This window comes from Hibiscus syriacus, unplaced genomic scaffold (genome assembly GCF_006381635.1).
Source record: "Hibiscus syriacus cultivar Baekdansim isolate YM2019G1 unplaced genomic scaffold, ASM638163v2 tig00116962_pilon, whole genome shotgun sequence".
NCBI classification, from domain to species: domain Eukaryota; kingdom Viridiplantae; phylum Streptophyta; class Magnoliopsida; order Malvales; family Malvaceae; genus Hibiscus; species Hibiscus syriacus.
The window spans coordinates 4,528,879-4,543,673 of NW_024063488.1; the positions used below are offsets into that span (position 1 = coordinate 4,528,879).

The window sequence follows — 14,795 nt, forward strand, 5'->3', positions numbered from 1 at the left end:
CATAAGAGGAATCAAATCAGACATCAATTCAGAAGCTCATGGCATGAGTTTATTGATTAATGCATTGTGGCATTCTTGATGAAACACTGACATGATTGTTTGAAACAGTTGTTGTCTATAGCTACAGTTCTTGTCATGTACAGAAGAACAATGTTGTTAGAGAATTTGACAACCTATGATTCATGTTAGCAGTTAAAGTCCCACATTGCTAATATATGTACAATTTAAAAGAACTTTCTGCGCCCAAAAGCCTCAATAAATGTGGAGGTTGGAAAATCATTTGAGCTTTGCTATCAAAAGATATGATTTGAGTGCTATGAAATGTAATGCTGAAAACACGTGTGAACTTCACCTGAATTGTTCGTAACCCATTTATCTGTGACCTAACATCCACATTCACCAATAGGAAGCTGGATTGATTCCTCTTCAGCTGATACATGAACATGCACTTAAATGCAGCACGAGCTTACCTAACTTTTTATACCAAGTTACTAGATCACTTTATTTCGTTTGCTTGGTTTAGGCACAGCAAAAAGCTTCTGCAACTAAAGGAGTCCTTTAATATCCTCAACTACTAGTATCATTTCTTAATTATTGTTGTTTCCTGATCATTTTATCATGCTTCAAGAATGTAAGAAGAACGATAAGATACAACGCTTGGAAAAATAAATCTTTGATTATATAGTGCGGAAAACATCAACCATGGTACCAGGCATTAGGGTCGCAGTCAAGATGAGTTCATGATATAAATTAACAGCAATGGAAATGTTAACTTTCCCGTGGCAAGCTAATCTCTACGTGCATTTATGCACTACTACAAACAAACACTGATCTTTCAAATGCCACCAGTTGGTCTCAAGTCATACACATGAGCCAGCTTTTCCTAGTCTTCTCAAAATATTGACTCCCATATACCTGCAAAAATTGAATCAAACCAGGTTAGGTGAGCTTAAAATCATGATTGTTTACCAGCTTTTGTCAAAATGGTTGTTGCTGGTATAACCAATCATATGTGTATTCAAAGCTTACCTGCCCATCATCAAGACAGTGCCCTGAGGATTAGTTCCAGGGGATTCACTGATTCACTAAATGTGGAGCCATTGACAACAATTCGGAGTCTGTTGGTGCCAAGAACTTTGAAGTTAGAGTTCACCACTTTTCTGACATGGCACCCTCCGTGGTAATGCCAAATTGTGATCACAGTGTCTTTGCAGAACTGCTATAGGGATTTGGTGTCATTAATATTCTTCGGTATAAGGTTAATGTTGGCCTCAACACGCATGTTAAGAAGCTTCTCTACAGTTGCTTTGTCACACTTTGTGAAGTCTGAAATATTTTGATTGTATAACTTTTGCAGCCATGCGGATCCCATCGATGCATCGCTGCAGATCACGTGGGTGACGGAAATAGTTGAAGGTAACTGATGGGTTATCATCGATGTTAGTGTTGACCAAGTTGAGGTGGCCTATGGAAATGGGCCTAGCAATCTTTTCCAAAATGAAACCTCCCTTGAATGCTTCGTGTGGTAGGTCTCTCTTTCTTTTGATGAAAGCTTGGATTGCTTCGGGTGTTCTTTGCTTTGGAGGAATCGTAGAGAGTTGGCCGATCTGGTTATGTACAACAAAAGACAGAAACGATCAGGATTAAACCCTGCATTCTGATAAAACCAACTCATAATTCATGAAATCTATGACTCAACATTGCAAGAAAGCCTACTTTAATTGTTTCATAGTGAATTAATCAATAGTTTCAGATCACCTCTGCAGACATTATTCCATGATGGCAATGAATGCTATCCTGGGACTGTCCAAATCCGCTGCTCGATTCAAATGTAAACTCCCATCTTGGTAATGCCTACGGTTTGAATACGGAACTGTTCCACCTGTTGATTACTGGGGAAGAAAACCGAGTTCATCAGATTATCAGACATGCCCTTGCCAACAAACTCATTGTTCAAAATCATTGAAATGCTCATCATCTAGAGTTCAGCCCTTGGTCCAATACCACTAAGCATTAGCAATTGAGGAGTTCCAATTACACCACATGGTAAAATCACTTCACTCCGATTGTTCGCGAGAAATGCCCGATGCTGGTCCCCATTTTCATCATTGAAAACCACTCCCATTGCCCTTCGTGTCTTCCCAGTTTGATCAAACAAGACTTTTTAGACGGTGGCATAAACCAAGACAGTGATCATTTTGGGGTTTTCAGAAACAAGCAGTTCAGCTGCACTATGGAGACGGCCGAAGTGGTCGACAAGGGTACCTCCAACTTTAGTACCGTAGATGTGATCGTAGGTGAATCCATTAAAAGGTGAGACCCCAACATCCAAAAGACTGTCAATGAAGGCACCCTGCCATTGTGCTAATTTAGGCCGGTGAACGATTTGCTTCTCCACCCATGAGTACGAATCATTCACTAGCCTTTCATCCCACCCCCTCTCCGAATAAAACTGCAATATTAACCCAACAAAGTTCACACATCAATGCTTAATCTCTAGTTGGGTAACCAGGAATGATTCGAGAGAATATGACTTATACTTTTTCTTATATTTTTTATTTATGATATATTTTCGTACTTTTAAAATTTTATAAATTCGCTCGTAACATAAAATCTTGTGGGTTGACTACAGAATAATAAGGTAGTCAAACCTGTAGGGCACTCCCTAATAATGTTATTATTTTGCATTTTAGGATATTTCATGAACCTAATCGTCCTCTCATTAAATCAAATTTAGGCCACCGGACCATCGTAACTTATTTATTATCAACCGAATAGTAGGTTATTTATATATACCTTTAAAAGATTGTATTTATATAATTATTTTAGGGGGAAAAATACAATTCACTATACTTTAGACGAAAACATTTAATTTCCTAATAAAATGGATGATACAATCATTAAAAATTGGAGAAACTTACTCTGAGTTTGCTCTGGTGTAAAAGCCAGCATTGATGCAAGTGCCACCGCCCAAAATCCTAGCCCTTGCATTGATCACAACATCGGTGGAAACGAAGGGTTGCGAAGCCGACGACGGCGAAGTGTCGACCAACGCAATGTGGAAGTTGCGGAGGGAGGAGACATTGGCGTTTGAGAAAGGAACTCCTCCTCTCCCCAACAGCAACACGCTGAAGTTCTGTGACAGTGTGGCAGCCAAGGGACACCCTGCCGCGCCACCTCCGACGATTATGTAATCATACGATACTTCATCCGTGTTTGATGATGAGAACGACGACGAAGATGATGCCCAAAATGAACTTGACCTTTAGATGAATGGGTATCTGAATTCATGATTATCACTGCAACCTGCAATATATATTTATCAATCAAACCCAATTGTATTCGAAAAAGAGAAGAGAAAGAACAGATGCAAATGAGAGAGAAATAAAGAAAACCTTGAAGAGGAGAGAGAGTGTTGAGCCAAAGAATCAAACAGAAAAAAAGCTTTACTGCCATGAAAGGCTAAACAGCAGATTTATCAAACTCAGAGCAAAAAATCTAAGGAACTGCTAAATTTTCTTCCTGATAAACAAACAAATGTCACTTTGCGGCTCTCAATGGTTGGCCTTGTTTTGTGTGTTGAACTCTCACTATATATATACAGCTTAGCTTTAAGAGTGGAGGAGAGCTGATCGATGATGAATATTAAAACAACGAGATATATATGGTAGCTAAGCAAAAAATTACAGCGCAGATTATAATGAGATTAAAAGAAGAAAATATTAAAGGGTATTGCTGTACTGCAACAAGGAATGCAGCTCTCAACTGTTTTTAAAAACGCTGAAACAAGGAGTGGTGCAAGTCATTAATGGTGAAATGAACGCCGCGGTTCGGAGCAGGAGATCCTTGATTGGCCGTTGGATTTAAACTCTAATTTCATATTCATCATTCAAACCTTTTGATGTAGCCAGCTCATCATATACTTATTCGTTTTTTAAAAAATTAACTAATGCAATATTTATGATTAATATTCTAATTATTTTCTCGTAACCTTAAGTTCTTTATTTCTAGTAGATGATGGAGGAAGAAAAGGAAGAGGACAGTGTAAAAATTTAGTTGGAAGAACAAAGTTCTTAACCTTGAGGTCGTGGGATCGAGTCTTACGGAGTGCATTTTATAATTCGGAGGTCTTCTACGGAAGCTGCTCTCAATTGGGGGCAGCCTACTATCTTACCTCCCCTTATCCCATTACATATGGGAACAAGGGACTGCCATTTTATCTTATTCAAAAATAAAAAAATTATATATTGCGTGAGGTTTGTAATATTTCATTTTAACAATCTATTAGCAAATGGATAAGGAAACTTAAATAAAATTACTTACTGTATAATAATTCAAGCTGGTTTGATAAAATCGAAAACCTATTATTTAATATATGAACTAGTTTATTAACCAAGCTAAACAAATATTGAACTTTCAACGTAAAAGCATTTAATAATTAAGTTTATAGGTTTCCTTTGAATACTACTAATGTAAGATTGACACTCACATTGTACAACTATCCATATACACTTTGTATCTAACTTTTCATGCAACTTAATCATATTCGTTAATTTTAGTATATGATTTATTATTTTTTTATAATTAAGAGAATAAACAAGATTTAAATTCTGAATAAAGAGACGTCAATGCTATTTAATTACTAGGATAACACAATTACAGACCAGTTGTTAATTGTAATAATCAAACAATTTAACTATAAATACAAAATATTGGTCTTAAATTATTGTATCACAAATAAAATAGCATAAATTAGGCATTTTCTTCGCATTTTTTAGTTACAGTTTTAATATTAACTAAAAATAACATAAAATAACTAAAAATAATCTTATAATAATATAAATTAACTAAAAAGACAAATAATCTTATAATAATATAAATTAACTTTGATAATTAATATAATGACAAAATGTCTTGGGTTGATTTAAAATTTTCGATTCACACCGGAAGCCAAGGAATTACCCAAATATAGATACAATATTAGTTTAGTTTACAGTACTTACCCATTGGTGGACTAGGCACAGGCAATATCTGCTAATTTCTAGGTTTGGCTGCCACTTTGCAACAGCATTTGCTACTCTTTTTTTTTACAGAGTTGGATCATGCATAGCAAATTAACAAAACCATAGTTATGTTATATAGTATTCTAATAAATGGGTAAAAACACGCATTTGAACCATTAAAATTGCACGCATTAACAACAAAAGCGAGTAAAGCCAAGCATAACGAAAACCCATCATCTATGCAACAATATTATAAGGCTTTATAACTTACCCAACATACAATAAATCTAATTATATATTAAAAAGAAAACTAGGCCGAAGGGGGGAGCTATTTAATGGGGGCTCAATTTCAAGAAAGCCAAGCCCCCTTTGTATAACGGCACTTGCGTAAACAAATGCCTTCTCAAGAAGTGTTAACAGTCGCATTCTTGGAAGAGAGAGATTTCATGCCCTATAAATAACGTACGTGTCAAACACCCAACCACGAAAGCGAGCACACGACAGGTACATCTTCAAAGCACAAAGAACCAAATTCTGTGATCAGTTGCTCATTCTTCTTTTGAGGAGCTGGAGTATTCGATATCATTTCTTGGTGCAGTTATTCCAGATGAAGCACTCGATGCCATGCTGCTGCTCCCACTTTGGAAACTCTTAGACTCTGCACCCGGGTTTGTCTGGGGATAGTTAGTTGCCGGACTTTGCCCCTGCTCCGCTAACTTTCTGAGAAGGTTCATGACGGTGGGGAGGAACTTGGTAGATATTGAAAGAAGCCCAGGAAGCTGTGCAAGCATACATAGCCATAAATTAGATCTTCAGCCAAAAGGAAAAAAGAGGAAACATATTAATCGCAATGAAGTAATTTGAAGGGAAAAGGACGTTTAATAGGTGTTAATGATATCATGAAGTGAAAGAAGTTCTACTAAATAACCACATTTGCTCGGAAAACTACAGAATGTCATGTAAGATACAGAAAACTGCCTCGGATATTCAATCCAAACAGCTAGAGAAACAAACTTTAATAACAAATTATTTCAAAAAATGAGCTGCAAATATGGAGAACAATGGAATATTTAAAATAAAAAAATAGCACAAAGCTCTGACTGGTAGCTATATTTAGCGCAAAGCAAAACTTCTTCATAAATCCGCTTTTGAATTTCAAGTCTACACACCCAAAAGGTTTTTAATCACTTTTAAATTAAATGCTTTAGTTTGAAACTTACAACACCACGGCGGAATTCACCCGAAATGTCAAGCTGCACCCATAGAGCCTTCATGACAAGGTAACCCACAAAGATGACACCCAGATACAAAGGATTTCTGCAATGAGGATATCTATAGGTAAGCACAAGCAACAAATATCATTGAATACCAATCAACATTAATTCAAAGCCACACCTTAGAAGAGTCATGAATTCATTAAATCCCAATACGACTAAGGCAACAATTGCCCATGGAGGTGGCATCCAGTTGTTGTTACGCTTGCTGGCTTCCTGAAAGCAGAAGGAATCAGTAAACTCAGGTAACATGTCTAACTAAGCCAAAATATTTATTCTGAGCTCCGGTAAATAAAACTTGACAGCAATAATGTATATGCTACAAATTGGCAGTACATGAGCAAAATCAAAGGAATACAACAGAATTTCAGTGGTGCAAGCAGCAATAAATGATCATTAACTAAAGCCTTGTAATATGAATTGAAAACGCCAATAGACTTATTTTTCTAGCTCCCCTTAAGACATTCATGACTACCACATAGCCAGAATTGGAATTTGATGCAAACAATTCATATCAATATTGGATGGGCAGGAGAGAAAATGAAATCTTCACAATAACTAGAATTTAAAAGTTCATGCCTGAGCAGATATGGCCTGAGTGACACTGTACTCTGTCTCAGCCCTGAATTGCCGCCACAAAGATTTGCACTGAACAGGTGTGATCAATGTCTTGGCAGGTGGAACCTACACCAAAATCAGACATAAGAATAAATCATGCATGGCATGGGGAGGAAAAGACGGTGTTCAACTGATGAAGATAACAGCAAAAGAGAAAAATGCATCAAGACCCTGTTGCTTCAGCATTATACATTTAGGTGATGCCACACAAATTTGGTATTTTATGGTAAATCGTTTGTCAGACAAAAACAAACTATGACTTTTTATTTTTTAGTCCATGTGAGCATACAAATGTCAACAAAGAGTATGCGAGGGTCATCCAGTTTCTATAGTTCAACTAAATCTCATAAAGAACATCAGCAAGAACAGGACTTCACCTGCTCCCACGTGCTTGAGGCCAACGGATCAAACGTGGTAATGCTCCTGTCAGTAACAGCAGCATTATTTTTTGTATCCACCAAGGCAGAAGTTAGTGTATTCTCGATATCATCAACATTATCATCCAACCGGATTGCAGCCATAACAGATAGCAACTTTAAGGACTGGCAACGGATAATAAACAAGCTTAGAAGAGAATAGATCGTACAATAATTATGAAAATCCAATAAATGATAATACATAAACATACTGCAGAGCGAGCTGTTCTAGTGATGGCTCGAATATCTTCCTTCCCAGTCCAAACCCGTGGCATTGAATCAGAATCGTGATTAAACAATGTTGAAAACCTGTGTACAGATTCAGAGTCAGTATTGATAATGTATATTATCTAGCAAATCAAACCGATCAACTCAAGCATTGAAATATTTATTACCTGTCCTTCATACGAATCAATACCCTTCCAGCTTCTTCTCTTGCTTTTGCTTCAACCACACCTCTTGCATAATCCTGTATACTCGACAGCATCTTCTCCTTAGTTTCTGCATCTATGTCAAAACCAGAAAGAGCACTGGAGAGTCCAGAAACAGCTGATTCAGTTTCACGCTGGAGAAGTTTCTTTATTGAGGGCCATGTATCATTATTCGCTCCATCTAAAAGTGCTTCAACGGGTCCTGCAATTGCCTCATTCAGCTTCGCCTGCAAATGTAGCATAATGATCTGTAAGATTCCACATGGTGATTTAACTTGTCATAAACGTGCTGTGGGTGTCACCATGACACATTCTTTGAAAGTTTATGGAAGTCCTCGACTATATACAACACAGAAATCTATAACTTGAAAATGATACACAAACTTTAAAATTTTGTTAGGTTACACCATCGTAACTTTTCATAATATTCTTTCATCGGTTAGGATTGCTAAACAGCGAGTAATCTGGAGACTGACTTGTTGTCAATCACCAGAACAATAACTTGAAATGAGTAGATGGTTAGAAGAGACAAAGAGATAAGTTACCATACCTCATATGATGAAGTCAGCACCGAAAGTTTGGCAGCTCGGACTGATGCAACATGTGCATCAACATCACGACGTAACTTATCCCTGACTTTAGAGCAATCCCAATTTGCTAGCTCAACAACAGCATCTGCAAGTGTAAAAACTCGACATGTATTCAGTCTACCTTGTCGAGCAAAAAGTACCACCATTGACAATTATATTACCAAACATACTATATGCAATCAATATATGAAAGCTCATCACAAAAATGTCGATTCATTGTAATGGTTTAAAAACTCAAATTTGCTTTTATGAATAATTTATTATCCAACAAACTTTTTTAATGATTCTTTTTCCCATTTCATAGCTGTTGAATCACTGTTTTGTAGCTTTTATTTCTATGCCAGCTTATAGATAAGAGAATGGTTCATGAAATTCAACAATACCTGCACATCCTTCATCAAACAAAGAAATATAAGATTCAGTGCAGTTGCAAGCAGCCAAAGAAAACCTCTCCCCTCCATTCAAAGCTTTCTCAAATGCTTCCTTAAATTTTTCAAGAGTTCCAGACCTCAAATGCCCTAGCATGGATTGGTGGGCTGGTTGGACAAGCTACATCAGAAGTTGAAAGCAAATAAGTTCAGAAAAATCAAATAACAAGAAAAATTGGACACAAATACAGCTACTGCTATTACTTGTAGCAGCTTTTCTTCAAGCTGCTTTTGCTTTGCAGATCGGACGCCTTCATCAAAATACGTGGCCTCTGCATCATACCTAAAATTAGAACAATGAACTCGATGTCACTGATAAATGGTAGTAAACTATGTAAAATAAGTACAGAAAAAACAATTAACTTGAATTCATCATTAGATATGACTCTTATTTGGACCAGGTAAATCTCAAGGAAGATCTATTCACTCGAGCAATATATCATTATCACCAATTCACCATCTAGGAAGCATGAACATGCAGTTCTGGTGCAACATGAGACATACAAGGTGACACTGTAATTTCTGAAATATTAGGACAAGAGTACGGCTATACACCACAGTGGAGTAATTTTTTTCATATAAATAATATAAAGGTAGCTTTTAAATATTTTAATATTGGTTTTGAGTGTAAAAACTTTGAACCTTTAAAGCCCATTTATATTCAAATAACTCAAATTCAAAGGTTAAGAATCCCCCTCACTCCAGAAAAAAAGGCTAAGAATCCCCTCAGTGTCAGAGGTGTCTGTGTTAGACATGGGAAGTATGCAAGGGAATGCAGTATGTATATGATTCAATATTCATAGATCACCATCATGACCCACAAGCCATCGGGTTGCCAATTAGTAATCACAACATTCCTACAGATCCTTTACCATCAGAATTCTGCAGTCACTTTGACAGAATTAATCAGTTATATAATTTCTTCAATGCTCAACTGATCTTTGAACAAGTGAGCTCAGCTATGTAGGTAGCAGCCTTTTTATAACTAAGACACTACAAAACTTGTATTCTAATCTCATTAAAATATTCTTACTCTGATAGAGACTCGTATAGAATTGAATTCAGCTTCTTCCCAAATCCAGCAACTGGACCAGACTGTACAGCTTCCTCTAACAGACACCAATTCTGTCATGGGATGTAATAAGTTGGTTCCAGTTTCTAGAGCAATAACCAGCAGCCCAGAAAAAAATGTGCATATTTGTGTGTGCATGGACATATTTAAGAATATAAAGAATATTCCATTTACCTCATTTGCAGTAAAAGCAGCAAACTTCTCATTGGCAATTTCTTCGCAGCGGACCGTAGCCACCATGACCTACAGCAAAATGAAACACAGACAACAGAAAAATCAACAAGATTTATGGATTACATTCAAGTTATAGCCATAATGATGTCCAAAAGGTTGCCTTATGGGCTGGAAGGTCAAGGTCTTTATTCTCCTTAATGACTTTCCAGATCTGTTGTGCACTAAAAGAGAACCCTGAAGCAGGTACTACACCCCTCCGATCTCCAGCGATCCCCCCCGGTGCAATAGAGTGGAAGAATCGTTGTCTCAAATTAGAAACCTTAAAAAATAATAATAGATTCAGACAAACTGCAAATTTGCATGAACAGGAGTCAACAGACAAAAAATATGGTGATGTCACAAAATGTAGATATTCAACTTCTTTCTTTCCAGTTAAAAATCTTCCGAGCAGTGTGAAAGTATGTTTGCATGCTATACATACTGTCCTATTGCGATGACCTAAAACAGTACCTGCTCTTTAAATTGCTCCTCCTTTTCTTCATAACTAGAAAGTGCAACCACCTCAACCTGGTAATTATCAGCAATAGCATTAAATTGTCAGAAGCAATACTCAAAAGAAAAGGTACACAGAGATGTTAGACATTCAAATTTATGTTGCGTTAACTCACAACCCAAAATCATACATTGAAAAATTCACTTAATGGAGTTTCTTTATGTGCCTGCGGTTTAGGAACAGAGTCCCATATCTGCATTTAAGGATAAACATATCAGAAGAAAATATTACTTGAATTAATAAATAAATAAAAAAGCAAGGAAGCATAGACACCATGGTGTCTGTACCTTCTGAATATCTTCTCTCAGAACAGGTTCTAAATTTTCCAATGGTGTCTATAAACAAGAAAAAGACAAGTAACCACAGGCTCAATTGAAAGTAGAAGATCCTTAGTGAAATATGGTAACAATATAAAGCTTAGCGGCTAAAAAATATTAAGGAAAAAGGTGAACAAAAAACTAGCTCTCCGAGCACAAAATGCTCACCCTTGTTTTATCACGGATAACAAACATCAAAGTCGTTTTGCGGGGACTAAACAATCGCATCATCATCTGCAACCAAATAAAGATAAGAACCACTCAAAATTCAGGGCATTGCTTAGAAAGGGAAATGAGATGGTGAATACCTGGAATACAGTCTTCAAAAGAGGCTTGTTTGCAGCTTGCTCACGACCAATGTCATGACACCACCTAAAAGAAAGTTGCTCTAGAATATCAATTTGCATATAGTAAAGAAATAAATTAACTTAAATGAAAATAAAAAAACTACACCAAGCACCATGTGGGTGCCATGCCTTACATGTTTATAAGTACTATATCTGAAACTGCCAGCGCAAAAAGTGCACTTTGTTTCTCAAATGCTGTGTCATCCTGGAATAATGCAAAAATAAATAAAAAGATGATGCAAAAAGAAACCCTAATCCTCCCCTTTTTTCATAAAGCAAAGGAAGATCAGATCAAAACAACAAACAAAATCACAAATAGACCATCCACTCCATGTTCAACATTTATCATCTAAATTTCACTATAGATTTGCTTGACTAGGTCCATCACTCTTTCATGTTATTAGAGCAGCAAGATCTCTATCTAAAATCACCAAGTCTTTTCTAATAAAAAATCCAAATTAAATTATCAAATTTTATTCTTTCATCATGATCAAATTGATTCACCAATTTCAAATATAATCAACTAATCCATGTGTCAGAAAATAATGCTAAGGACCAAATATCACCTATAATAGAACTTTTTCTGAGAGAGAGAATAGAAATTCAGAATTAAAACGTTGACATTAGAAAACTGGTGACGGACTTCTAATTTAATTTTACCATCAGGTAAAACTGAAATTCATTCAATATTAGAACTATTTCCTATAAATAACAATTCATTAGCATTACAAAGCCATTGGAAACTTCTAATTTTTGGATAACGTTGATAATTGCCATCAAAGCCAACCCTAGAGAAAATACCTACTGGATTAATAAATCAAAAAGATGATGGAAGCAGGGAAGGAGGAATATCCAGAATCCCTATGCTTTGAAAAATCAGGGGAAAAGATCTTTAAGCTACAAGCAAAAGTAGTCAATGTAGTTTCAATTTTTAACAAAATATGTTAGAGATAAAACGCAAGCTAGCAACAGCACCTCCCCACGTTCTCTTCCATCAGTCCCCTCCAAATCCATGACTAGAGTGCAAGGCTCTAGACCAGCACATTTTGCCATCCAAATACCTTTAGTGGTTTGAGACCTGACAAGACAGTCAGTCCATTAGTTGTTTGAACCAATTGAAACAAATGCAATTTGCTATTACAGAATAATAAGTTACCTTCCCTTGAATGCATCCATTTCCCTGAAATTTGTGTAAAACAAATGATTTAACAGTGTGCTTTTACCTGTCAAGATCAAGGAAAATAAAGTGAAACTTTTAATGACCTAAGCAGCACTTGCATAGCTACCATAAAATGATAAAACAACTAAAAATTGAAATCATTCATGGCATGGATCAGAATCAAAATAACGATAAGGAAAGATGGATATAACACTAACTACAACAGTAAATCAACAATATCTTGTAGTAACAAGTTAATGTGAAAATGAGATATGAAAAATATGCCATTTTTGAAAACTGACATGGCCAGACTTCGAGCTTATCATACTCTTATTTGTATCCCACATATTTCTATTACAATATCATTGAACATAATGCAAAGTAAATAAATGAAACATGCTAATGTGAACTAGAAATAAACACCTGAGGAACAGGGAAGGCATAAGTATAAAGCCCGAAGTATTGAAAATATCAAGGCATACCACTACTTTGCGGTCCCATGATGGAAACCACAGCGTATGACAGCCCACACTCATGAAGTTTTACTTCCTTGATAAAATGTTCGATTCCAGTATCATTGAATGAACCATCTCCATCAATAAGTTGAATTGAACAACTTTCATCGCCTGTAGCTGAGAAATGAAATGTTCATAACATGTCTAGGTAAGTGAAGAAAACTTCCATAATACACAGAACTAAACTGTCCTATTCATTATTGGCAAAAAAATACTGCCTTATTCATTTTTACTTATTATTTTCAAATTAAAATCACCATATCAATTGATCAAGGAAAGAAAAATAAGTATACCTCAATTAAAACAAAGCGTGTTTATCAATTTTCATACAGAATTCTGGGGTACTACATAGCGTTAACAGCTGATAATTCAAAATCCAGATCTTTGTTTTCATTTTACTAAGCTTTCTCAGCAACCAAACATGCAATCAGCATGAAACTCATCCCTGGTCTCGATCCAAGCATCACAATAAATTTCAGATTTAAACTACTAAACTGAACTTTCGAAACATAAAAATCAGTATTGAAACGTGAAATTACACGCCCAAAAGATCGCATCTCCCTTTAAATAATAAAAATAAGAAGAAAAAACCATTAAGGCGGCTCTGTATGCTCAAACGCTCTCCTTTCCCGTTACATTAGAGTAATTTTTAAAAAACGCAAAATTAATTGAATAATGAAAGGAAGAAACGGGTCGTTGAATAAGCTATAAATAGTGAGGAAGGTAAAGCAAAATATATAAAATAAAAGGGGAAATAGAATAAGATGAAAGGATCAGAGGGTTTACCCATTGAATCTTCTTTGAAACTGAAAGAGCTCAGAAAATGATGAGATCGATTTCCGATGAAAGATTGACAGAGAGGGCGAGAGAAACAAAGTGAGATTTGATCGATCTCAAAGGGGCGTTTTGAAGCTCTTCACTTAGTTTTCTATGTAACTTCAAGAACTCTTCTATCTTTACATATCTATTTAAGATTAATAGCTAAATATATCAATAAACAATTAAATCATACTTAATATGCTAAGTCAATAATTACCAAAATGTTTGATTGCTGTCCTTTTGGAAATTTTGACCTCTTTGAATTACCCTTCAAATGTAGGTTGAATATTGACATTGCTTTGAGTAGATTTTTTTTTTAAAAAATATGAAAACAATAGATGAATTTAATACAATAATAATATATTGAAAGTTACTTGACGTATTTTTTATACTTTAAATAAGTAGAAAAATATAAAATATAAAATAAAGTGACAATATAAAAAAATCATTAAATTCTTGTTACTATTAGCACTTCTAAATCAACAAATGAATAATTTATAAGACAAATATTTTTAATTATAACAATCAAGTCATTTTTACATATATCTATAATCTATTTATTTATATAATATATAAAAACGCGGATTGAAATAATATTTTAAATAAGAATATCTTTTTATAATTAATTGTATTACTAAATAGATATTAGTAAAAAAATATTTTAATTTACTGCTAAAAATTTATATAAATCAACAAATGAATAATTTATAAGACAAATATTTTTAATTATAACAATCAAGTCATTTTTACATATATCTATAATCTATTTATTTATATAATATATAAAAACGCGGATTGAAATAATATTTTAAATAAGAATATCTTTTTATAATTAATTGTATTACTAAATAGATATTAGTAAAAAAATATTTTAATTTACTGCTAAAATTTATATAATAATAAAAATAATATTAATTACAACAAATTATTGAATAAAATTATAATAATATTAAAATAGATTTTTTATTTTTACTCGATTATTTTTTAAACAATAGTAACTGAATTTCATTAATAAAAATAATATAATAAATCAGAATTATAACGCATACAAACATAGAAAGAAAAATGGGGAAATAGTC

At 34.7% G+C, this 14,795-nt stretch overlaps 1 protein-coding gene and 1 pseudogene across 3 annotated transcripts; both read right to left on the reverse strand.

Annotated features, from left to right (window-relative positions):
- Positions 1-820: 820 nt before the first annotated feature.
- Positions 821-3,919, reverse strand: LOC120190262 (annotated as a pseudogene).
- A 1,621-nt stretch (positions 3,920-5,540) lies between these two features.
- Positions 5,541-13,819, reverse strand: LOC120190484 (protein ROOT HAIR DEFECTIVE 3-like). 3 transcript variants are annotated; one of them, XM_039193557.1, is made up of 23 exons: positions 13,684-13,819; positions 12,865-13,008; positions 12,380-12,446; positions 12,199-12,301; positions 11,358-11,428; positions 11,185-11,248; positions 11,045-11,110; positions 10,847-10,894; positions 10,690-10,752; positions 10,517-10,573; positions 10,167-10,325; positions 10,007-10,075; positions 9,794-9,885; positions 8,965-9,043; positions 8,716-8,881; positions 8,293-8,417; positions 7,707-7,969; positions 7,524-7,620; positions 7,273-7,437; positions 6,857-6,961; positions 6,399-6,493; positions 6,224-6,320; positions 5,541-5,782 (listed from the first exon to the last, which is right to left on the reverse strand). In XM_039193557.1, the coding sequence occupies exons 1-23, from the start codon at positions 13,685-13,687 to the stop codon at positions 5,552-5,554; spliced, it is 2,430 nt and encodes an 809-aa protein (XP_039049488.1). In that variant the 5' UTR covers positions 13,688-13,819; the 3' UTR covers positions 5,541-5,551. The 3 variants fall into 3 exon arrangements, with proteins under 3 accessions (XP_039049488.1, XP_039049487.1, XP_039049489.1); XM_039193556.1 differs by having other exon boundaries at positions 12,865-13,014; XM_039193558.1 differs by lacking the exon at positions 12,865-13,008.
- Between the last annotated feature and the right edge of the window lie 976 nt (positions 13,820-14,795).